We start from the raw sequence: 24,621 nt of genomic DNA on the forward strand, positions 1-24,621 counted from the left end.
AGTCAGGCTTCCCTTGTCTCTTAAGATGCTTTTAAAGTGTGCTACTATGTTTCTGTTTTTCTAGGATTTTATTGCATTTTATGGTTTTCTTGTATTTTTGTTTAATTGTTATATATATGCTTGTTATTGTAATGGCCCAAACCTAGAACATACTAAGCCAACATGTAGTCACTTACCTTCTTGTATTTTTCTCACCAGTTGCATTGTGGCAATTAATATTTTTTTCTCCTTACTGCTAGCCTCCACTTAATCCCCGCATCTGACTATTCTACTTGTGCCCGCCCCCGCCCCCCCGCACTTCATCTCTGCAGCCACTATAGCACACCTTTATATTATCCTGTAACAGCTAACCTTTCAGTAGCTACAGATGGATATGGGACAAAGCAGACAAGAATACTAAATTTAAAGTTAAAAACAAGGCACTAAAATTGTAGTGAAGCCATTTTTAAGTATTAACAAATAGTAATGCTTGTTTGAAGGATTATTTATCAGGCTACACTTAGTCACTTTAAATAGCACTGAATAAACAGGATTATTGCCCCTTTAAGAAGTTAGACACGTAAAACTGCAGTTTTATCTCCTAACCAAGCCTGGCCAGTTACCCTATCACTTTCTTTCTCCAATTAACACACAACTCCCATCACCTAGGACTTTACATGCAGCCTTCAACTTGGTCCTCATTTCCTTCACCCTGGAGTTCTTCACTTCTCTGCAGTCCTCAACCTGGCGCAGCAACAACTGCCATCTCAAGTTTACAATAAGCAGTTGTTACTTGACAGTACCTCTCTTTTCAGGACTGCCACAGAGCTTTGCTACCTTTTACTAGCCCTCCTTACCCAATCACTACAATTTGGGTGAAATTCAACCCTTATTGGTCTGTAATTATGAGCCAATAAGATGAGGAAGCATTTCTATGGACCAATTAAAACTGGCCACCCTGTTGATGCCTGTGATACCGAATATAAAGCTAGAAGCCACTTCAAATATAGGCATCTTGCCAACACTAGGTTGCAATGAGTTTAATGGACACTTTGCTGCCTGCCAGTCTTTGATACAATGTATCCCTCTATTCCTGACAGAAACAAAAGCAGTTTAGTTCACATACTTCATCTTTTTTGAAATGATAAAATAGCCTATAATTTCACCATGTAAACAATGCAGTTATCTTTTATAAACTGCTTAAGGTCTGTTTTGGCATTAAGTAGTATACAAATATATGAAATAAATAAATAATGACATGAAAAGTTTGTAATTCTATTTTACCTAGATCAGGAGTTCCCATCATTATGGGGCTTGAGGGCACATTTGGAAACTGATGTAGTTGCCATAAAATGGCTGCCATGAGGGGCCTGGCTAGTTGCAAAAAAGTTTAGTGTCTGGTTAGAATAAAATAATAATAAAATTGTAGAGTTGGAAGGGATCCTGAGAGTCATCTAGTTTACTATATGTCTTGCATTTGTTTTTATGTGTAACCTACTCTGGAATTGCGGTTGCAATGAAGAATAGATAATAAATATTTTAAATAAAAAATACATTACAGTTTTGTGTCACAGTTTGAAAGTCAGGAAATTTAAACAGATGAATTAATGCAGTTTTTAAATTTCAACCTATTTATGTTGAGAATTCTAATTCATAGACTATGTTTGCAGAATATTTAGTACAAAGGAATCTATTGAGATATTTTTTATCAAGAAAGGAAAACTACTTTCTCATGGGTATATGAAATTCCCAAACTATGATTTACCACTGTTTTCATCTGCAGTTCCATCTAACTGAGGTATAGATAGGCTTGCCAGAAGCAAATTGTTTTCACTCCAGTCCATATCATCTTCTGAAGTGCCATCATCTTCAGTTGAGCTCTGGTTTCTACTTCTGCCCAATGACCTGGAAGTGCAATTTATTTCAGGTATATAAAAACCTTTGGTCAGCCACTTGAGAGTTTACTGGTTATGGTGTTAATACATGACACTTTGCTTGGGAAGGAAGGATACAAAGCATTTGAATGTTGCTTACTAAAAATGAACATTAACTTATTACACTACAGAATGTGGTCTAATGCAATCTTTTAAAGACAGTCATTAAACTGTATTTCAAACTTACAGGATGCAAAATTGAATAATCATAGAGTGGTTTCTTCCCCTGAGAATATGAAAATATTTCATGAAAATCACAGTAGGGTTCAAATTTCAACAGAGGTTGAAATCCACCCACCAGTGGATCTTCAGAGTGCCAATACAATCTTACATCAGATTATATTGAATGAGCCTGTTGTTGATTCCGTTTTCGTCACAGGACTTCTCCCCCCGGACTTGTATTTTATCCTGCTTACAAAATCCTACTTTCCCCTAAAATTTCCACCACTCTTCTGTTACAAGCATGCTACTGTGAGTTTGTGTTCCAGACCCTGATTCCAATATATCTGCTTCTTGTTGCCTTCTTATTTGCACCAAGTATGGGTGCTCCCTTCTCCAATGGACCTTCCTTTAGAGGGCTCATCCTCTTATTTATTCCCCCAAACTGTTCACTCAGAAAGCAGGATATGTGGCCTGAAAATTCCTCTTCTTCCCCTACATCTCTCAGCGATTGTCGCTGTAATTTCTCATCAAGTCCCCACCTCCCCACCCCAGCCAGTGCTTTTGTTTTATCTCTGCATGCTGAGAAACCTGATTTCTTGCTGGTGGGGCTTCCTGTAACAACTTACACAGACATAGCAGCACTGTTCCTTCCTCCTCACAGTATTTAACACAGATTAATATAATGTACCCATTGAGCAAATCTGGAGCAGTCATTGCAGAACACACTTACAAATCTCTCTCATTCCATTCAAGCTCTGGCAGTCTAGTAACCCTTGGGTTTTCTTATCTGCCTGCTCATTTGAGCCACATGAAATTATATCACCAATCACATTTCTTGTCCAATAAACACCTCTCTTCATAGTATACTGGCGTCTGGACACCCACATTGATTTTCTTTATTAAGTATGAGAACTTCAGTCTAAGTTAGTTAGTACCATTTCCTCCAGAGCTATTATTCAACAAACAGAAGATACCTTCTCTTTGCATTCACGTCATTAGGACTGCTGTCCCATCGTTGGGACATTAGCAAGCTGAGCTCCATTTCTTCCTTTTCAATTTGTGGTTCGTTTTCTTCATCATCACTGTTCTGGGGATTTCTACAGCTTCCAGAGGAGAAGTGTTGTGATAATGTACCATGTCCTCCAATTGCGTATCCATCATCCTCCAACCCAGCCAAGAGATGTATCATGGCTTGATCAGCACTACTGTCCACTGAAAGAAAAACAAAAACAAATTCAGACATAGCCTATATCTTAAAAAGTTCAAGATTATCTTTGTGATGTGTTCTTTTAAATAACCTATATTTTCCATGTGCAGACTGAACACAATATTTTAAAAGCAAGTATTAGGCAAACAAAACTTTTTACAGTATCTTCTTTTTGATACCCTTGTCCTTTGAGAATCTTACTATCTTTTGATAATTTCTCACTTTTGCGGTGTATATTTTAATTTCAAGCTTCCAAAGGGAAGTGGTTTTGCAGAGCACTAGGATTCAAAGGCTCCTCTTTTCAATCAGTAACAGAACACCACTACTGATGAACAGCTAAACTAGAAATACTTTACAGAAATCTAATTTTTGGAGTAAGCTCAGTTTAGACAAACTGCATGGACCACTAGAGATAAAACTGCCAGCATATTGAAGAATAACCTATTATTGTGGGGGAAAAGATTATATTTATATTGTACTTACTGAACACTGGGGTCTTATTCAGTCTCTGAGATGAGGATTGAAAATGCTGACTATTTTCCATGATGTTCAAAATAGCTTCTTCATTAATAAGCGCCTCCTCCTCCTTATACCTTCTGTTGGACTCCTCTAAAAATGAGATTTAAAACTCTGCACATGAGCTGCCAACACATTTTCCCCACAAAAGTACTCGCTGAAGACTATTAAACATGTTAACATATCCAAATTAGTTGAACAAGATTTTCAGAAGATAGTTAGAGACTTGTGCTAGTTGAGATGCATAAGTTTATACAACTTACAGAGTCTGAAAGAGATAGGAATTTATGGTGGCAAGACTTTTCTTAATACAATTTGAGCAAACTCAGTTGTGGTTATTTAAAACCGTTTTTAATGGAACTCGCAGCAGATCAATACATTTCCAAAGGGTACTTTCTCCTTTCACAAGTTGCCACTTCCCAGGCATTTTGCTCAGAGGAAGTGGCAGAAGATTACATGAGCATAAGAAGAGCCTGCTAGATCACGCCAATGACCCATCTAGTCCAGCATTGTGTTCTCATGGTGGCCAACCAGATGCCTATGGGAAACCTGAAAGTAGATCTTTCTGCACTTGAGAACAGAGGGGTGCAATTCAGATCTCCTCTTCCCAGCAATTTCTGGAAAGAGAATAGAGTTTTTGGGAGAGGGTGGGGCACAAGGATGTGCACCAAACCTCTCTTTTCTTCAAAAGTTTCTCTCCCCCCGCCCCTGCCCAAAAAAACTATTGGGGAAAGCAAATGCAGAAGGTAACTCTTCCTTGGTGCCACTTCCTCCTCACCATCATCACACCCACAGAAACAATGAAATGCAATTATGCAGGGGGAGAAATGTTTTTTCTGTGCCTTTCTCTCTCTCTCTCTCTCTCTCTCTCTCTCCCTCCATCTCTTCATTTTTGCTTTTCTCAGCTCTTTTATGACACAGAAAGAAAAGAACAGAGAATATTGTAGACAGACATGCAAAGGTAAAGATCATTCATTGTGCATTCTTCTATGTCTCTTTTGCCTCCTTTGCTCAGTTTTTCCATAAAAGTAATTCCAGCTAGGATGTACTCATGTAAGGTGAGCTGTATTTGACTTAAAAGCCAACTGTATTAATACTACTAACCTTTGCTGAGTTCTTTATCTCTGTGTACTTCTACAATATTTGCTGGTGAACACGGAACAACTTTAGGAGATTGTACCTCAGAATGTAGCGTCAACTCTGCAGAGAATTCCTGTGATCCATTACTGTAGTCCAGTGATCCAGATAATGTCCTTATTAATAAATAAATAAAACCTTTTAAAATGACTGTACAACTCACAAATAAAAACAAGAGTAACAGCTAAATGAACACTTACACAGAGAGATCACTTTGCTTGAGGATTTCTTTAAGCCTCTTCTGAAAGATTTTTTCACTTTCTGTTGCAGTTACAAATCCACGATCTTTAATTAAGGGGGAAAGGTTATACAGGACGGTTAATACAGCAACGAAGAAAAGACTACTGAATTCCTAAATAACAAACTGAAACTTCATAGGCATTCTATTAACAATTAGTACCCTTCTCTTTATGTATTTTTTCTAATACTTTTAAGCTCAGAGCAAGCAACATAGTCTGAATTTCAAGCAGCTCTGAGCCAATTTTAAAAAGGTTGTTTTCTTTTTACCATGCTTTTTATATAGTTATAAAAATATTATAAGGAATATAATCTGTTGATTATATCCAAATTTGCTGTTCCACTAATTACCATTAGTTTCTCCCACTCACAGAAGGCTGTTTCCAACTTAGAGGAAGAGCACTGTGTAAAAAAACTGACTCTAAATCCAGAGAAATTCTTCTCTTTGCACAAACATTCTCAAAAACATTTGTAATCACCCTCTACTTGATGCCGCAACTGATTGTAGGAACCTAGAGCACTATCAAATTATAGCTTGTGGGATCACTTTCAGTTGCTGCAGCCCAAGGATGTGATGGGATGCTTGCAGTGTTGGGACTGACATGCTCTCTCAATTGCTGCCCATAAGATCTGGTAAAATCTAGGAGGGGATTGATGGTATGGGTCCAAGGAGTGATCAATGCCTCACAAAGGAATGGAAATACACCTAAAGCCTTGAAAAAAGAGTCTCAAGTGGATTCTGTTGTTTGGAGAGCTTATGCCCAGCTTAGGCTGGTTTGCCAGCTATGGCCATTCCTGGAACAGATAGCCTGGCCTCAGTTGTCTATCTTCTGGTTATTTCTCATCTGGACTACTGTATTACATTGTGTGTGGGGCTGTCCTTGAAGGTGGTCTGAAGATTGCAGCAAGTGAGGCTAGTAAGTGGAGCAATCTGATGGGACCATGTGTCAGCAGTCCTGAAACTGTTGCACTGAATGATTAACCATTTTTAAATTAATCAACAAACCAGGCACTGCTTACTTGAGCAGCAGCTTAAATAAAGAATGTAAAGTTTACTATCATGATGTCTCCATTAATTTTTTTAACTACAGCACTGTATTAGGGGCAGAGGAACCAGAGACCAAATTGCAAACATGTGCTGGATTATGGAGAAAGCTAGAGAATTCCAGAAAGACATCTACTTCTGCTTCATTGACTATGCAAAATCCTTTGACTGTGTTGATCATAGCAAACTATGGCAAGTTCTTAAAGAAATGGGAGTGCCTGATCACCTCATCTGTCTCCTGAGAAATCTCTATGTGGGACAAGAAGCTACAGTTAAAACTGGATATGGAATAACTGATTGGTTCAAAATTGGGAAAGGAGTACGGCAAGGCTGTATATTGTCTCCCTGCTTATTTAACTTATATGCAGAATTCATCATGCGAAAGGCTGGGCTGGATGAATCCCAAACCGGAATTAAGATCGCCGGAAGAAATATCAACAACCTCAGATATGCAGATGACACAACCTTGATGGCAGAAAGTGAAGAGGAATTAAAGAACCTTTTAATGAGGGTGAAAGAGGAGAGCGCAAAATATGGTCTGAAGCTCAACATCAAAAAAACGAAGATCATGGCCACTGGGCCCATCACCTCCTGGCAAATAGAAGGGGAAGAAATGGAGGCAGTGAGAGATTTTACCTTCTTGGGCTCCATGATCACTGCAGATGGTGACAGCAGTCACGAAATTAAAAGACGCCTGCTCCTTGGGAGAAAGGCGATGGCAAACCTAGACAGCATCTTAAAAAGCAGAGACATCACCTTGCCAACAAAGGTTCATATAGTTAAAGCCATGGTTTTCCCAGTAGTGATGTATGGAAGTGAGAGCTGGACCATAAAGAAGGCTGATCGCTGGAGAATTGATGCTTTTGAATTATGGTGCTGGAGGAGACTCTTGAGAGTCCCATGGACTGCAAGAAGATCAAACGCATCCATTCTTAAGGAAATCAGCCCTGAGTGCTCACTGGAAGGACAGATCCTGAAGCTGAGGCTCCAATACTTTGGCCACCTCATGAGAAGAGAAGACTCCCTGGAAAAGACCCTGATGTTGGGAAAGATGGAGGGCACAAGGAGAAGGGGACGACAGAGGACGAGATGGTTGGACAATGTTCTCAAAGCTACAAGCATGAGTTTGACCAAACTACGGGAGGCAGTGGAAGACAGGAGTGCCTGGCGTGCTCTGGTCCATGGGGTCACGAAGAGTCGGACACGACTAAACGACTAAACAACAACAACAACTGTATTAGAAGAAGAATGGGAAAGCTTCTTGACTTTCTGATTGCTATGATAAAATTAACAACCCAACAAGCAGCAAATGCTTAATTGAGTACTGACCCATCAAACGTACCTGCCCAGGAATTGTGACTGAGAAATAAATATGTAACAACAACAACAACTTTGCCCTGTGAGTTACCTTGTGAGTTAGGAGGACTAATTTGAGAGGACTCATTGTTTTCTCTACGCCGTTGTTTCTCATCATCCCATATCGCTTGCAAACCTGGGTTCCGACCAACCTGGGCTGGAAAAAGTGAAAAATACAGCAAATTCAACAGGAGTGTCAAGCTTACTGCAAAACCTCTTGTCTGTACAATCTATGCTGTTTGCAAGAATTAACCTGACAATATTTTCAGACAATTGCCTTCCCAAAGTGACTACTGTGGTGAGGGGGTGCTATGTTGCTACACTCCCAATAGCAGCATTGCTGCTGTTTACCATAATGCTGAGGGAGTAAGGTAGGACACTGTCTTCAGTACCAAAGTGGCTCAGCTAGCGTACCTGTCCCTGCACCTTCCCAGTAAGTGGCAGCAATGCCACTGTTGGGAGGGTAGCGGCATAGCACCCCGAAACCTGTTCCTGCCTTCACCTTGTGTCACTTGTTTATATAATCCCTTCAGTTATATTTACTTACTAGGTTAACTGTAACTTAGAGGTTTTAAATACCACTTAGGATGCATTGGGCTATGCCAGCCTTCCTTTTCTGCTGGCTCGGGCTGATGGGAGATGCAGTCCAAAATATCTGGAGGAACAGCTCGGGAAGATTGTGCTAAGCATGCATAAAAAACAAACTTGTTAATGTCCTAAATGATTACACAAAGCAAAATTGTTTACCTTCAATATCCAATCTGTTTAAAATATCAGCAGCCACTGCATCTACTTCCAGTTCACAGGTACTCTGTGGTTCAACACCCTCCAGTATCAAAGAACTGCAATTATATTAAAATTAAAGATGGTTAAAATATGGTACTTTCCCACTAAAATTATATTTTCTTAAATTCTAATAGTAGAAAAAACAACTAACTGAATATTAAATCACAATTTATCTTAAATAGTCTGAACATTTTAAAGTCATGATATTTATGCCATAGTTAGATGGTAAGCAGAGGCACATTAGTCATGCACCCTGAATGAACATGTATGCAAATCATCACCTGTTCCCTACCTTAATGGCACTGAGAGAAAGAGACTCATTTTACATAAACAGCACCACTGAAAGAAAGTATCTATAGAGATTTGCAGGCAGCACGGGGCAGAGTATACAAGCAAGTTAGGTTCAGAATATGTCCCATGGGATAAATACAGCTACCGTATTTTTCGCTCTATAAGACACACATTTTCCCCTCCAAAAATTAAGGGGAAATGTGTGTGCGTCTTATGGAGCGAATGCAGGCTCCTTTGCTTCAGCGATAGCAACGCAAAGCCTCTGAAGCACAGTGGGAGCGCTCCCGCCGTGCTCCGGAGGCTTCGGGTTCCTTTCGCTGAAGGGTAGGTGCCCCTTCAGCTAAGGCGCAGCGCCCCTTCAGCTAAGCGGAAGGAGAAATGGAAGGGGCTCAGTTTCTCCTGCCGCTTCGCTGAAGGGGCGCTGCGCAGAGATGGGGAGGATTTTTTTTCTTGTTCTCCCTCTCTAAAACAAGGTGCGTTCTATAGAGCGAAAAATACGGTAAGTCAGGATGTATTTAAATAAGTGGTTTATGAATGTACCGAAAGGGACAGATTCATGTGTTCACAATGATAGAAATATAGGCAAGATTTGTATTTTTATTGTGTTTGATGTTTTATTGTACTTGTATATATATAGCTGTAGATGGCCTTGATATTTCTATGAGTTGGTGGTAAGTAAGTAAGTAAGTAAATAAATAAATGAGGCTGACAGTGAGGATAAGAGATAACACAGAGGATTTTAGGGGCTATGGAGTTCAGGCAACCATAAAATATATATGGGTGGAATATAGCCTAATATAAATTACAACATTTGGAAATATTAACCGTTCTTCTACCACAATCAACTAAGCAGTAATACAGTAAGCCTGCAATTTATGCAGCGGTTACATTCCAGGTGATACAGTATAAGAATTAGAGACCTTTTAGAATGTATTAGGCTTGATTTTTGCATGTTCTGCATTTGTTAGTCTCCCCATTCCTACGCTGCATTCCATCTCTCCTTATCTACCACTGAAAGTGGTACAAATGGCAGGATGTTTTAGCACCAGAGTTTAAATCAGCTATCATTGAAGCTATCTGAGACCCAGGAAGAGGATTTTATGATGTTCTTCCCTCACTGAAGGCTAGGTTGCCAGGGCAATGCCAGATATCTGGCTATTCAAAATGGTCTGGACACATCAGGGCCACTCCAAGGTGATGTGGAGGTGAAGATACCAGTATGCAGCCACATTTGCTTTACTTTTCATGACCTGTAACCTTTCCTGATGCATGTGAAGATGTTTTATGACTCTTTGTTTGCTGTGTTTGAACTACTATATAAACGTCTGTTCCAAAGTGCCTCGAGGCAGACCTTCTCAACTGGCACATTGAGTTGAATGAGCTCTGTCCTATTGCAATAGCTATAATAAATGCTGGGTCCCTAAATCTGGATGCTGGACTTGGAAATAGTTTCCTTGGGTCTGTTGTTTATTCAAAAGGTGGCTGTTCCTCAACTGGGTAATGAACAAGTGGTGTAGAGGTGAATTCTTACCATACAGGGATTGCGCCTAAAGTCAAAATTGTGTATAGTCAAAACACATTGGGTTCAACAGTGAGTGGGATTGCCAAAGCAATTTTTCCCAGAACCCCACCCCTTACTTTATATTTATTTTTTGCCACTGGTGTAAAGCTGAATGCACACAAGTGAAATGTGCATAAGTTGAAGACTTACTGTATTTAGTAAATCCTGTTTGGTCAGAACCATATTCTTAAACATGGCTTAACTGGGCCTATCTGTGCTTCCTCCATCCAGCCACCTTTGTCTTGAATCAATCCACCAGTGACAGCAAGTAGACACTGAACCGGGGCAAATATTTCTTTTTCTCACATTTCATGTGTTAATTAGCTAACCAGTGCCTGGACATGTATACTTCCAACTATTTTTTAGTCAGTGGCCACTGTTAATAACATAATTATCAACAGCTATACTTTTAGCATTTCCTTTTCTTTTGACATTACTGTTTACAATTTTCCCCAAATATGCATATATTTCTGTACCTCAGGGTAACATTCAAGCCTCTGATGAAGTGGAATGCAGTCCATGAAAGCTTATGCCATAACTATTTTTTAGACTAAGTGGTCTCAAGACTATTTAGAGAGATATATATTCAGAGATGCTAACCTTGGTATTTGATTGTTTTCCCATTGAAGAAGGGTTTTGGTAGCAGAATGTCCCGACAAACTGTATTTATAAGATCCACTTTCTTCTAATACATCACCTACAAACAGATAACAGTAGATAAGCTTTCAGGTACTGTGAACTATTATTACTCTAAACATTTTATATTGAAAATGATTTTTGTTGTTGTTTCTTTAACAAAACATTCATATTCCACTTGCATTGTGAATGAAGTCAGAATCCTATAACAAAAATAAATGCAAAATCAGTTTAAGAAAGGGTGCTTGAGAAAATACAAGAGTATCAGTAGGTATATGATTCTGAATACCAGCTGCTGGGGAAACAAGCGGGGAAACTATTATTATGCTCAGGTCCTGCTTGTGGGCTTCTCATAGGCATCTGGTTGGCCACTGTGATAACAGGATGCTGGAATAGATGGGCCTTTGCTCTGATCCAGCAGGATATGTCTTATGTTCTTAAAACTCTAATCCCATTTGTTTGTCCTGTGACCTTTTCAGATTCAGAGAACATTGGGCGTAGCATAAGTAGAAGAGAACCTACTAATACTTTCCAACAAAGTTTGAGCTTCTAGGGCCTTAGCTTTTATTTGCTTGGGTCACATATTTTATTTGCTCTCAATACTCTGTTCCACAGATTGGTCCCTAACCAAATGCCCATTAGTATAACTCAACTGTCCTCTCACAACAGTACTAGTTTCCTGTTGCCTGATAAAAAAAGTATGGTTTTGGAAGAGATTAATCTGAGCCAGACATTTCTGTCAGAGAATCTGAAGCGGTCGCAATCTAGCAGTTGGGGTAAATTTTATATTTCTGAGGTTTTAAGTATCTGAGGTTTAATTTGTTTTTTAAATGTTTATTTTTATCATTGTAAGATGCTTTGAGATTTTGATAGTGAAAAGAGGGTGTAATTTTTTTAAAAAAATAAGTAAAATAAATAAGGGCTAAACCTGCTCTCCCAGTGTTGAAAAGTAGTGTCACGGTAGAGAGTCAAAGATAATTATTGACATTCATGGAAGGAGGAGCTTGAGAAATGTTAACAAGGTCCTACAGAGGAAAGGGGAAATGTCTGTGTACACACATTGCCTCAATCATATACAGTTTCATTATCAGTGGTGTGAAGGCCCAAGGAGTAAATGGGACTCCCCACATTTTTCCAGTTTTTGCTGGTTTGTTTCTGGAAAGTGGGAGAAACAAGGCAGAAGGAAAGTTCCCACTGTGCAAACTCAGAAGTGGAGCTGATACAGCACTCCTGCCAGTGCATTGCACAACACTAACTTTCCAAATATCTGGCTTCTCCCAGTCAGGGAGTAAGCACTGCCACTACACCCAACTGTCTGCTACTGCCTATGACAGATTTCCTAAAGCAGAGGCTCCCCCATATCTATGCACTAAATGCTTTTTTGCCTGCTGGCTATGTTCCTGGAGCTGGGGTGGTGAGGATGTACAAAGAATGTGTCAGCATCTGTGGTAGGGCTGACAGGAGTGTTCCAGCTTCCTCCTCATGTATTCAGTTAATGCATGAGATGGTTGTTGTCTTATCAGCCTTACAACAAATGTAGGGCAGCTGTACGATCTAAATAGCACAACTTTGTGAATAAGAATAGAAAATTACTAGCCTGAAAACAGAATTAATAGCCTGCTGAATCATCCCACTGCATTCCTTTTTAATGTATTTTACTTCTTTTTCACATGTAATAAACATAAACTAAAATAATCTAAAATACAATAAACAACAATGATAGCAGCTAGTCTGTCATTTATTGTGAAAAGTGTAACAGCATCTTAAAGTTGGAACCACTACTTAGAACCAATTTATAATGCCTATTTAAAGCCTCTAATCCAATAGGTCTCTACCAGTGTTTCCATAGGTTTGGGGAGGTCGTCTCGATTGATCATCACATCTCATATGGGAGCATTTCTATGCTAGGTGTGGAGGAGGGGGCGTCTCTCCTCTAGCTGCCTACCTGGTGTCTATCCTAGGCACAGAGGAAAAATGAAGCAATTCACCATATTCAGCTGCATGGAATTCCTTGTCATCTATGACTGCTGGCTAATGCTTAAATTGGAGGCTGCAGTAGTTCCAATGTAGCTCAGTATATGCCAGCTAACTTCCTATCATCACAAAAATAACCCTAAGAGAACCCCAAGCTAATAAATTGTCTCTAAATGTGGGAAAGTACTGTGTTTCTTTCCTCAGTTCAAACTACATCTCTACACATTACATGGTATACCAACAGTGAAGAATAGTATGGAAAATACATCATTTACAGTGGTACCCCGCAAGACGAACGCCTCGCAAGACGGAAAACCCACTAGACGAAAGGGTTTTCCGTTTTGGAGGCGCTTCGCAAAACGAATTTCCCTATGGGCTTGCTTCGCAAGACGACAGCCCATAGGGAAATCTCCGGGACAGCGGGGAAGCGCAGCGCGTCTTCCCCACTGTCCTCGGACCTCCTCCGAAGCCGGGCGGGGGGGGGAGGGAACACCTGCCGCCGCCGCCCGGCTTCGGAACGGTGCTCCGAAGCCGGGCGGGGGGGAGGGAAGACCTGCCGCCGCCGCCCGGCTTCGGAACGGTGCTCCGAAGCCGGGCGGTGGGGAGGGAAGACCTCCCCCCGCCGCCCGGCTTCGGAACGGTGCTCCGAAGCCGGGCGGTGGGGAGGGAAGACCTCCCCCCGCCGCCCGGCTTCGGAACGGTGCTCCGAAGCCGGGCGGGGGGGAGGGAAGACCTGCCGCCGCCGCCCGGCTTCGGAACGGTGCTCTGAAGCCGGGCGGTGGGGAGGGAAGACCTGCCGCCGCCGCCCGGCTTCGGAACGGTGCTCCGAAGCCGGGCGGGGGGAGGGAACACCTGCCGCCGCCGCCCGGCTTCGGAACGGTGCTCCGAAGCTGGGCGGTGGGGGGAGGGAACACCTTCTGAAGGTGGGCGGGGGGCGAAAGTCTTTGCTCCCCCCTGCCTGCCTGTCCCGGACGGCTTTTGAAGGCAGGGGGGAGCAAAGACTTTCGCCCCCCGCCCGCCTTCAGAAGAGGTCCAGGACCTCTTCTGAAGGCTGGCGGGGGGCAAAAGTCTTTGTCCCCCCTGCCTGCCTTCCCAGGGGCTTTTAAATCGCCCCGGACAGCGGAGAAGTCCTCCGCTGTCCCGGGGTGATTTTAAAATGCCGCCCGCCAGCATTTTAAGATCGCCCGGACAGCGGAGAAGTCCTCCGCTGTCCCGGGGTTTTTTAAAATGCTGGGGGTGGGAAGAAAAGCCCTTGCCCCCCCCCAGCCTTCAGAAGAGGTCCGGGGACAGACTGTCCCCGGACCTGGTCTGAAGGCGGTTTCCCTAGGAACGCATTAATTGATTTTCAATGCATTCCTATGGGAAACCGTGCATCGCAAGACGAAAAACTCGCAAGACGAAGAGACTTGCGGAACGAATTAATTTCGTCTTGCGAGGCACCACTGTATTAGAAAGGCAGAATCAATTATCATATCTTGTGTCACACAAAGTCTATTCCAGAGATTTGTCAAAAACTGCTAAATAATATTTATGAATTGGAATTGCATACCTTTTTTCTTCGCCTTTCTAAACTTGACAGCAGCCAGGTTTATTAGATTCATTCCATACAAGTTGTAATCTATAAAGAGCTGGAGGAGGTAGGGAATATGAGCTTCATGAGGTTGATAGTTTTTATTCATTATGGCTCCACCTTGTAGAAGCTCACACACTCTAAAATGGGAAAAAGTTAGAAATGAAACATATTACCATGTTATTTAAATATAATGCTGGTTTAAACAAAGCACTGGTTGAAATATAATGCTGATCAATACTGAAACACAAGCCAAAAGTACAAAATATACTTTTTCTAGCACACAGAATTATAGCTAAACAGTGAAATTTTTAGGCACTAAAACCATGTTCCAAAGAGCCAATTTACATGTGTTATATTTGCAGGAGCAGATATTAAAAGAAGCTGTTTGCATCTGTTTAAGCCAGAAGTTCCCAAACTATGATCCAGGAGCCACCAGTGATCCACAGATTAGAATTAGAAGCAGCAGCTTCTAAATTGTCTTTAAAGGCAGCTGCTGGCAGAGTGCAATATTGAAAGGTAACAGGGAAAGTGTTATTTTCTAAAGTAGACACATCATATTTTTACTACATTACCTTTTCACCATAGCAGGATTATAAAGGTAGATCTTCATAAATTGTCTTTCTTTTTCATGGTAACCATAAAAAGGTCTGGAAAACAAATATTCAGTAAGGTGTAATGTTATTGTTTGTCCCATGATCTGTAAGCTGAACAACCCTATTGCAGTAAATGGCAGTTCAGCACTTCAGACCTTCCACTAAGCTCCAGATTTGGATATTCTCTGTGCATCATAATTATGGTTGTTTGCTAGTCCTACATGAGGGGCATTTTATCATCCAAAAACTATGTAGTAAATGGACCAGAGTGAATCACAGGACTTGAAAGGTAAGACTTTGCTTACTTAACACAATCCTAGATGGCTTTAAAACAAAGCTTTCACATATGGTTCTCAAACTATCCAGGAAATATTACAAAAGCTTACCAAAAATATAGTAAGTTAAAGAATATTGCACAAGTGTACTGGAAACCTGTGTAGTCAATATATTTAATTATTTTGTTTAATAAATTTATAGCCCACTTTTTTAAAAAAATCTTCAGAGAAAGAAAAGTTGGGGTTGAACTAAACTCAGGACATCAAGTTTACATGGCATCAAAAGGGCAACTAAACTGGTGAGAGAGTGGGAATTGAAATGACTTACTCAGAGGAGGAAAGTTGTTCTCTTCTGTGTATAAGGATACTAACAAATATTGTGAACTCAAAGCCTTTGCAGAAGTATTTTTAATACACCTTTCTTCAAGTTACAAGAAGGGAGATTCTGACTAAACATTGGGAAGAACTTTCTGACAATAAGAACTGTTTGAGAGTGCAACATACTCCCCCAGGTGGTTGTCATCTGTCATGGATACTTTAGTTGAGAGTCCTGCATTTAAGGAGGTTGGACTAGATGACTCTCAAGATCCCTTTCAACTCTACAATTCTATGATTCTAAATCCTTTATTAACTAACAGTGCTTTATAACCTGAATACCTTATAAGTGTCTTTAAATTTTGTCAACAGCAACTCACGCCCCACAACCCACCAAATTAAAAAGGGATAATAAAGTAATACTTACATTCCATATACTAGTGACACTTTGAATACATGCTGAACAGAAGAGGATGGATTTCCTAAAGCTACATTCAGTGCTCGGTCAATGCTGAATGCCAAATGACGCAGATAATGTTCTGCCAGCTGCCCATAACCATCATATGGCACATACAGGTAAGGAAAAATACCATGTAAATGGAGGCAAGTCTTCTGACCTAGAGAACCAGATACCAATATTTGAGAATCATAAAACTGGAAGATTCCAGAAAGTTGTCAAACCTATTTGCCAAAACAATTAATATGATTCACTAACTTTAAAGGCAAATAATAAAAAAACCAAATTAATTCTATTGAAAGTAACCTATAAACATAGATTCATGAGTATACATGAGATATGGACACCTTAAACAAGGTGGATAGTTCATAGAAACAGGTTTACTGTGTGGCCTGTTTTTCATCAACTTTGAAGTCTACACAAAAGTATTTCTGTTTGTTTCTATGAAATTTCTAACAATGCAAAATTTACAATCCTTCTTATTCATCCTAACAGACCTAGAGAACCAAGCAAGGATGTCTACTGTCCCAAATCCTCTTTGCAAATGCAATAGAGGCATTAGTTCAAAAACATAAAGTGGCTCCTGGATTTCAAAGTATAAACACAAATGATATGAAAGATTACCAATCAGTTTTTTGGCTGATTATGTGCTATTAACACTTTGAACTCCGTACTGACATTTTCAGCACTGAAGTCAATTAGACTGCTTCCATAAGATGGGTGGTTTAAAAATAATTATGCAACATTCGTTATCTTTTATATTAATTTATCACTTCTAGTGCAGAAGCACTTGCAAAAATCCATTTCATACTTGACTTTGAAATTCAGCAGCTTTCAATACATTGCTATCATTATAACTAAGATTATTTTACAAATAGGTGATAAACTTTGATGTCTTGTTAAAAGGCTTATGGAAAGAAAAAATGTCTGGAAAATATTGTCCTGACTGGGTAGGAATTCAACATGGCATAACTTTGGCCTGAGATTCAAGTGGCACCTTTTCTCAGTCAGGTTGTACTAGGAAACAGAGTAGCAGTCCATTCAATTAGACTGGGCCCTCACTTTTTTTTGCAGGGGAGGGGAACCAAATAATCATTATGCAAGGACTTAATCTTCAAAGTGTTCCTTGCAGCGCTTATGGAAATAGTGCAAAACTCAAAGGCTGGAAACATTTTCTACTTGAAGGTGGTACCAGCAACTAGCCCTGGATGAAAAATTAATTCAGCAATGTAAACTAGTGAAGGAAGAATACAAAAACATGGCTTCTTGGCTATGTGGTCCCTGTTTATCTATGTTAATTCACAAGATGGAGAGATATGGATACTACTCTGATTGTTTTGGCAAACCATTTTGTGTGGCTATGGGTGGCATTATTTGGAGTAGACCAATGAAACTAATAGACCTTAGTCATATACAATACTTTTCAATGGCAGTACTATATATTTTAACTGTATAGGGAAAATACATGAATATAAGTTTATGCATTTTTATGCCATGTTATTTCAAAGGAAAATTACCATATTTTCCTTATTAGGAAGCATTAAAACATTAAATAAAACATATATCCATAAACCTAATTAAAACAAAATTAGCCAGTCCAGAATAACAACAGAATAGGTCAGTGAATTTCATATACAAAAAGACCTCATAGATACATACATAGAAACATTATTGCTCATATACTCAATTTTCCTGTTTAATTCCACGACACTATCACAGATTTTGGAAAAATCCAAATTTGCTACCAGGCACCTGAGAATTCCCTCCCCACTGCAGGAAAATGTTACCATATGCGTGTGTACCAGTGAGTCTGTTCCTTCCTCCCACTGGACCAACAGATATAATCAGCTCCATGAGAATGAAAAAGGGATGGGGGCGGGGTTGTTTTTGTTTGTTTGCTTTACCTTATCTGCAGGTGAGTGGGTGGGAGAACTGTAAAATTGAACAATTCTAAAATTGTACACTGCATTGACAAAAAGGCAGTGAATGAATCCAATCAATCAAACTATAACCATTAAGATAAACATGTAAGACATGTTAGCAAAATAATAGGAATGACCTGAAATCACAAGATTTTAAAGCATTTCCTTGTTGTGGCTGCTACTTGGTATCAAGGGATCCTTTTTTTCCTAAGTAAACAGCAATTATAGTAGTACTCCCTGTAGGGCTGGGGGTGGGAATATCTGAGGTGCTAACAGTTTTGATTCTCTACTAAACTACAATCCAGAGCTTTATATGTATAGCTGAAAACCATGACTGGAGTGAGGAATCAATATTTTTGGTGCAGCAGCTTGTAGAAACAAAGAGGCAAATAAAAATTCAGTGTAAGATTTGGAGAAGAAGTTTTTAAAAAAAATCTTGACCACAGAATCAAGAATCAGGCCATTCACACTGCTTAAACAAGGAGGGAGGGAGGAGGAGAGAGAGGGAATTGACCTCTTATATACTACCCAAACTTCGAGTGAAGGCAAGTTAGCAATGTAACAAAAAATAAATAAAACTCCTTTGGCATGTGGCTGCAGTTTGGTAAAAGCAAAGGATAGCATTCTACCAATTTAGTGGGGGATTTTTGCCATGCATAGGATTTATACATAGGCCAAATGACTGATAATAAAATGCAAGGCAAGGATAAAGCAAATACTGACTATAGTACCACTTTCTCGAGAATTTAAAACTACTTTTCTCTACTTGTTTATTTCTTATTATAAATTATGAAACTGGAATACACATTTCCATTACAAGCTAGTTAATCTGTTTTACTTTCTTATTGTATGAAAATAGTATTAAATCAGTAAAAGCAACACCAAGGGCTACTTCTATATTATACAGCAGTAAATTTATGTTTACCAGCATGTGTACAAGGGTGGGAGGAGAGACCAGCTGAGGCCAACTTCAGCTCCCTGGCGTATACAGCCATATCATATGTACAGTAGAAGTATACATTTGCTGCAAACACTCATTACATTTTTAGATGTACATGTAAAATGCTTTACATACACATGCAAACATATAATTGGTGCAGCAATGTATTTGATGCTCATGTTTCCATTATTTCGTTGTGTCCAATATAACACAGTAATCCTGGAAAGAAAATCTTTTCTCCTACGTAAATGAACACTTCAGCATTTACCTGATTTTTCCAAAATCAATGAAAATTCCAACACAAATATATTTGTTTTTCATTAAAACATGTTTCAAACAATATATATATATATATATATATATATATATATATATTCAACTGGCTTTAAAGTGGGTACTGGGCAAGCATTTCTGAAGAGGGATTCAACAACTGGAATGCCACTGCCCAAAACACCCACCCTCCAGGAACCACCAGTTGCATATCATTTGGTGAGGGCACCTGGAAAAGATCCTTCAGAATCTGGCTAAGTATATATGGGAGGAGATAATTCAGGTCACCTTGCCATAGCTATTTAGAACTTTAAAGGTTAAATCAGCACTTTGAATTATTATTATTAAAATTTCTGTGCCTCCCTGGGAAGAGCATTCCACAAACGGGGAGCCACTGCAGAAAAGGCCTGTTCTCATGCTGATGCCCTACAGACCTCTCATGGAGGCACACGAAAAAGGGCCTTAGATGATGATTGAATTGGACCTGGAAACAGAGTTGAAGTCAGTGCAAATGAAGAAGTACTGATGTAATTCGGTCATGTTAACCAGTCTCTGTTAAAAACCTTACTGCCTGGTTTGGAGGCACCTTAATTTTTCAGACCATTTTCAATGGCAGTTCCACATATAAGACAATACAGTAATCCAAGACATGTATTCCCCTTTACTAGCTATTGCACTGGATTAGTCTTGGAGTATGTGACACAGTTCTTATCCCCATCTTCCCCTGATACAGTGGATCTTCAAGAAAATAAGTCCCTTTACTTTATTGACCCTGCTGTGCAGAGAGGGCAGCAGCCGACAGAACAAAATTCCCTCTTCACCAGGATTGTTGTTTGTCTCCGTACCTCAGAGCAGCTACCTTTGCTACCCTTCTCCCTTACCATTCTCACCCTACTGCTACTAGAAGGCGTTTGTTGCTAATGTGTCAAGTGCTATACAGGACAGAAAAAAGGTTTATGCTCTTTGCACTATACAGGTGTCTAGACTACAGACATAGTGAATAGCATAAGGTCAGAGAGAAGTATGCAGACAAGGACAACCAAGATGATCAAGGGTCTGGAAACCATGCCTTATGAGGAACAGTTGAAGGAGCTGGGTACCTTTAGCCCATAAAAGAAGAGACTGAGAGGAGATATGATAGCTATCTGGTTTACTGCAATGCACTTGTGCGCAGTCTAGGAGCTGCACTTGTGGGGATTCACCTGTGTTCAATCTAGGGGCTGCAGTTAGTGCAGAATGCTGCAGCACAGTTGCTAACAGGAGTGAGACCTTCTTCTGTTCTGTGATCTGGGTGTTCATTTGCTACTGGGCCAAGTTTATGGATTTACTATTACAGTGGTACCTCGGGTTAAGTACTTAATTTGTTCCAGAGGTCCGGTCTTAACCTGGAACGGTTCTTAACCTGAAGCACCACTTTAGTTAATGGGGCCTCCTGCTGCCGCCGCGCTGCCGGAGCCCGATTTCTGTTCTTATCCTGAAGAAAAGTTCTTAACCTGAAGTCAATCGGAAGCCGCACCTTGGTTTCTGAATGTTTTGGAAGTCGAAGAGACTTCTGGAACAAATTCCGTTTGACTTCCAAGGTATGACTGTAATTGTTTTTAGCAATAATTTTAATGTTTTATTTTATATTTTGTAAACTACTTTGAGCTTTCTTTGTTTTCAACCATCAAGCAATATATTTATATTTTTTAACAACATATATAAAATAAAATAAAAATCTTAAGTATGGTGGGATAAAGAACCCTTTTAGTGGATGTGCCTCAGCTTGAAAATATTCTCCCCAGAAAGTTTCACCTAGTGCCCATTTTGATGTCTTTCTAGCAGCAGCCAAAGGCCCTATTATATTTTAGGCCTTACATTGTTTTTGAGCTAAAATCTTGCTGAAGAATTTGCCTTTGCAAAGAATATACACGTAGTAGGGACATTCAATAGCTATTTGGTATTCTCCTCATTACTCCCCATTAGAGGTTAGCTCATTTTCCTGTTAAAGGCAATAAAGTTGTCAAAGGGAAACTTTCCAGTGTCAGTCTGCATACAAAATTAAGAAGCAACCATGATAATACTTATCTCCAGCCTGTTCACATGGTTGGCTGCTCATTTTCTTTCCCATCCAGAGAAAATACACATGCTCCCCAACCAATGAAATGCACAAGATTCAATAATGCAAACAATGTATTTACAAAAATTCAAATTGAGTAGTTCATGTATAAATCCCTTATCGGGTTATGATCACTCTAGTATTATATTATGCAATATATTGATTGCTTCACTGTGAGGTTGCATGCTACATCCCGCAGAAAATTAGTTGCTATGTAGAGGATTCCATAAAGAAACTGGTACTGCAGTTCTTTAAATGACCACTGGCCTAAAACCAGGCAGGGAAAATTTTGTAAATTGGAAGAGCTGCCCCCCCCCCCATCAGCAATGCCTTACAAAAGCTAGCCAACAGAAACTAGTAAAAAAAAGTTGTGGGTTGATGTATTTGAGGGACTCACTTGTAAAAATACTCTGGTCACTGTTGTCATGTTGGATCTTATGCAAGTCATGGGAACACTAAATTGATGAGGCATGAAACTTTGATAACAATGCATTAGATGTAGATTTTTAAATCTTCTTTGGTGCTCACTCATAGCCGAGTAAGATGGTCTTCCAAAGACAAGGTTACAATAGCACAGCTATATAATACAGGTATACTGAGGCATGGTACAATGACAAAATAGTAACTTGACAATTTTTGTACTGCCAGATATGCAGTCATTATATGAAAATTCAGTTCAATTTCAGTGAGACTTCCAGTCCATTCTTATGCAGATTTACTGAAAGTAACTTCCACTGAATTCACTTTGAATATTATTTGGCTTATTCCCAAGTAAGATTGTATAGCAGGCAGCTTTAAGGATGTTGAGAAGCGCTGCTCAAATCTTTTTCCATTCTGTAGCTCTCTCAAGGAGATGTATCAGGCTAATCTTTAAACTTTTTAGAAGTAAAGAACACCTTATTCCACAGGCCATTTAAAAGTGCATACCATGTTATCAGGGAATTTTATTCAATTACTCTTTATGCTACATTGTGCAGGAGGAGGGGCTTTGCCGTAGTATGTTCCATTGTCATACAGGGATGGACAATTTTTATCTTGGCTTGTTGTCAGCCCTCACTTGTGGTTGCCTCCCTTCTCTCATGCCCTGTGGCATATGCAGAAAACTCTGGGATAACAGAAATGTGCTTTCTGGGCATTCCTAGAAGGCACTGAAGTACTGTTCCCCCCCCCCCCCCTTTTGTAAAAGTCCAGTGGGAAGGAAATAAAATATTCTCTCCATCTCACAAGTTTCCCATGAATTGTAGAGAATTCAGTAGAAAAGGAGGGTGTTTTTTATGTATTTTGTTGGGCTTACACAGGAAATATATTGCTTCTTCTCCCCATTCTCTGCACTGGGTATGCAGGGATGTTCACTGCTGCTGTGGATGGGTGTGTAAAAATTTCCAAAAGTAAACATAATAATTGATCACAGTACTCAGGGCAGGGGGGAGAGCCACACTTGCTAAACAAGAAGCTACATTTAATGCATAAAAACCATGCGAATGCTTCCACAGCTTCCTTCATACTTATGAATTATGAAAACAATTACCCAGTTTACATAACACTCAAATATTCTCCCTTCATATAATTAGTCTGAAAACGAATTCAAAAAAAGTAGGTGAAAATAACATGTGACGTATTAACTTCTGCCAATAATATGTAGGATACTAAACACAAGCAAAGAATCGTAGGAAAGCTATTAATGTTTTACACTAGCATATCTTGTCAACCTACTTCCTTGTTATTCATTACAATATTTGGCCTAAGTCTGAACTATTGTGTCATTTTCTTGTGTAAGTCCAGTCTTTCACCATGCAATCAATATCACTGTGTGGTATCATCAATATATACGTGGCCCAGCTGAAACACAAACTGTGTAGTTGTCCAGGTCACTTTATGACTACCAAAGGTTTATATAACATCAACTAAAACTGGTTTGTTAAAACAGTAATGGGAAATTATTATTATTATTTAAAAAACCCAATAACAGTGGTTAGCTTGACTGGTGGAGCAGGAAGATGACAGAGTAGAGAAAATGAAAAGAACAGAGTGTAGTAATATATGGATATTAACAAGGAATTTTGAAAGGAAAACCAGTTTTAGAAATTTTCTGAGGGATTAGAATAGTACTCCTGCAGTGGAGACAACAGCTCTTGTTTACCACCCCAGCGAATTTATGAAGTTTGCAGACTGACAATTTAAAGGCCATGGGTTGAAAATGTCCCTGTTATGGATGCTTAATGAAACCTTCATGAAATAAGAACATGCTCAGGAACTTCCTACATGTGGTGTGGAAATTCTACAGCTGAGGAGGTTATGCTTTAAAACAGACAACAACAATAAAAACCCTCCCAATATGAGTTGTTGCTCAGCACTGCCACTAGTATGAAATAGCCCTGTTTATACAGCTGCATTTCATTACGGCTTATAATATTTGTAATACACGGGGGCGGGAGGGGAGCGAATCCATCCACTTCCAGCAGCACAAGCACAGGATACACTGGCAGTGCACCCGAGACACACCAGCAGCAAGTAGAGCGCCCTCCACCCTCCGACCACCTCCCATCCGTGCAACTGTCAGGGGTCAGCGGCGCGGTCCCTACAAGGGAAGGAGGCGCTCTCCCGGCGTTGCCTGCGTGCCATAGCGAGCACAATAATACACAGACACACCGCGGCGGGGGCTGCTTGCCGCCGCCGCCGCCGCCGCCACCAGGCGGGGCCCCGGCCATGGGCGACTTCACTCAACCGCAGCGGCCAAAGGGGTGGCGGCGGCGGCGGCGGCAGGTAGGTGAGGCACCCGCTGCAGCGCGCCAACACCGCAGGGAGGAAAGGCAGCGCCTGTCACTCAGCCAGTCAGAAAAAGGAGAGGCAGCCCCGAGAAAAGGGCTGCTGCGCTCGCAGGATTCCCGAGCCGCGAATGGTTTCTCAATAGGGCGGAGGAGGGGGAACCTGCTGCACCCCCGACTGGGCGGTTCTCTCTCTTTCTTACCTGCCGGGGTGGCTCCGAAGACTCTCACGACGGGCACCTTCTTGACGGGCGCCTCTCTGAAGTGGGACTGGCAGGGGTCCAGGCCGGGCAGAGGGCTGCTCATGTAGTAGTCGGCGGTCACGACCCTCACTGAGAACATGTTCGCCACTGCGGGGGGAGGCGCCCCTGAGGGCGACCGTTGGGCGCACCGCGAGGCTGGGGTGCACCGCCCCCCACCCCGCACTTACGCCTCCTCAGGCGGCGGCGGCGGCGGCTGCTGCTGCCACCCCGCCGCAGCTCGAGCGCAGCCCCCTCCCTCTCACCCGCCCGCCGCGCGCGCTTCCTCGTGCGCATGGACGAGCGGGCGGAGCACTCATGGGAGGGGGGGAAGGAGGGACCCGACGTGTGTG

At 40.8% G+C, this 24,621-nt stretch overlaps 1 protein-coding gene across 2 annotated transcripts in view; it reads right to left on the reverse strand.

The window, feature by feature from the left end:
• Positions 1-24,493, reverse strand: part of REV3L (REV3 like, DNA directed polymerase zeta catalytic subunit) — a 60,485-nt gene extending 35,992 nt beyond the window's left edge. For both annotated transcript variants that reach the window (XM_081000367.1, XM_081000368.1), the window contains exons 1-12: positions 24,233-24,493; positions 16,005-16,194; positions 14,967-15,041; positions 14,371-14,531; positions 10,812-10,908; positions 8,321-8,415; positions 7,626-7,730; positions 5,136-5,220; positions 4,903-5,051; positions 3,766-3,891; positions 3,050-3,287; positions 1,745-1,884 (exon numbers count right to left, since the gene is read on the reverse strand). In XM_081000367.1, the coding sequence (XP_080856493.1) occupies positions 1,745-1,884; positions 3,050-3,287; positions 3,766-3,891; positions 4,903-5,051; positions 5,136-5,220; positions 7,626-7,730; positions 8,321-8,415; positions 10,812-10,908; positions 14,371-14,531; positions 14,967-15,041; positions 16,005-16,194; positions 24,233-24,371 (1,600 nt within the window). In that variant the 5' untranslated portion in view covers positions 24,372-24,493. The remainder of the gene's footprint in view (positions 1-1,744; positions 1,885-3,049; positions 3,288-3,765; positions 3,892-4,902; positions 5,052-5,135; positions 5,221-7,625; positions 7,731-8,320; positions 8,416-10,811; positions 10,909-14,370; positions 14,532-14,966; positions 15,042-16,004; positions 16,195-24,232) is intronic.
• Between the last annotated feature and the right edge of the window lie 128 nt (positions 24,494-24,621).

Source organism: Podarcis pityusensis (genome assembly GCF_964106645.2).
Source record: "Podarcis pityusensis genome assembly, chromosome: 3".
Taxonomy (NCBI): domain Eukaryota; kingdom Metazoa; phylum Chordata; class Lepidosauria; order Squamata; family Lacertidae; genus Podarcis; species Podarcis pityusensis.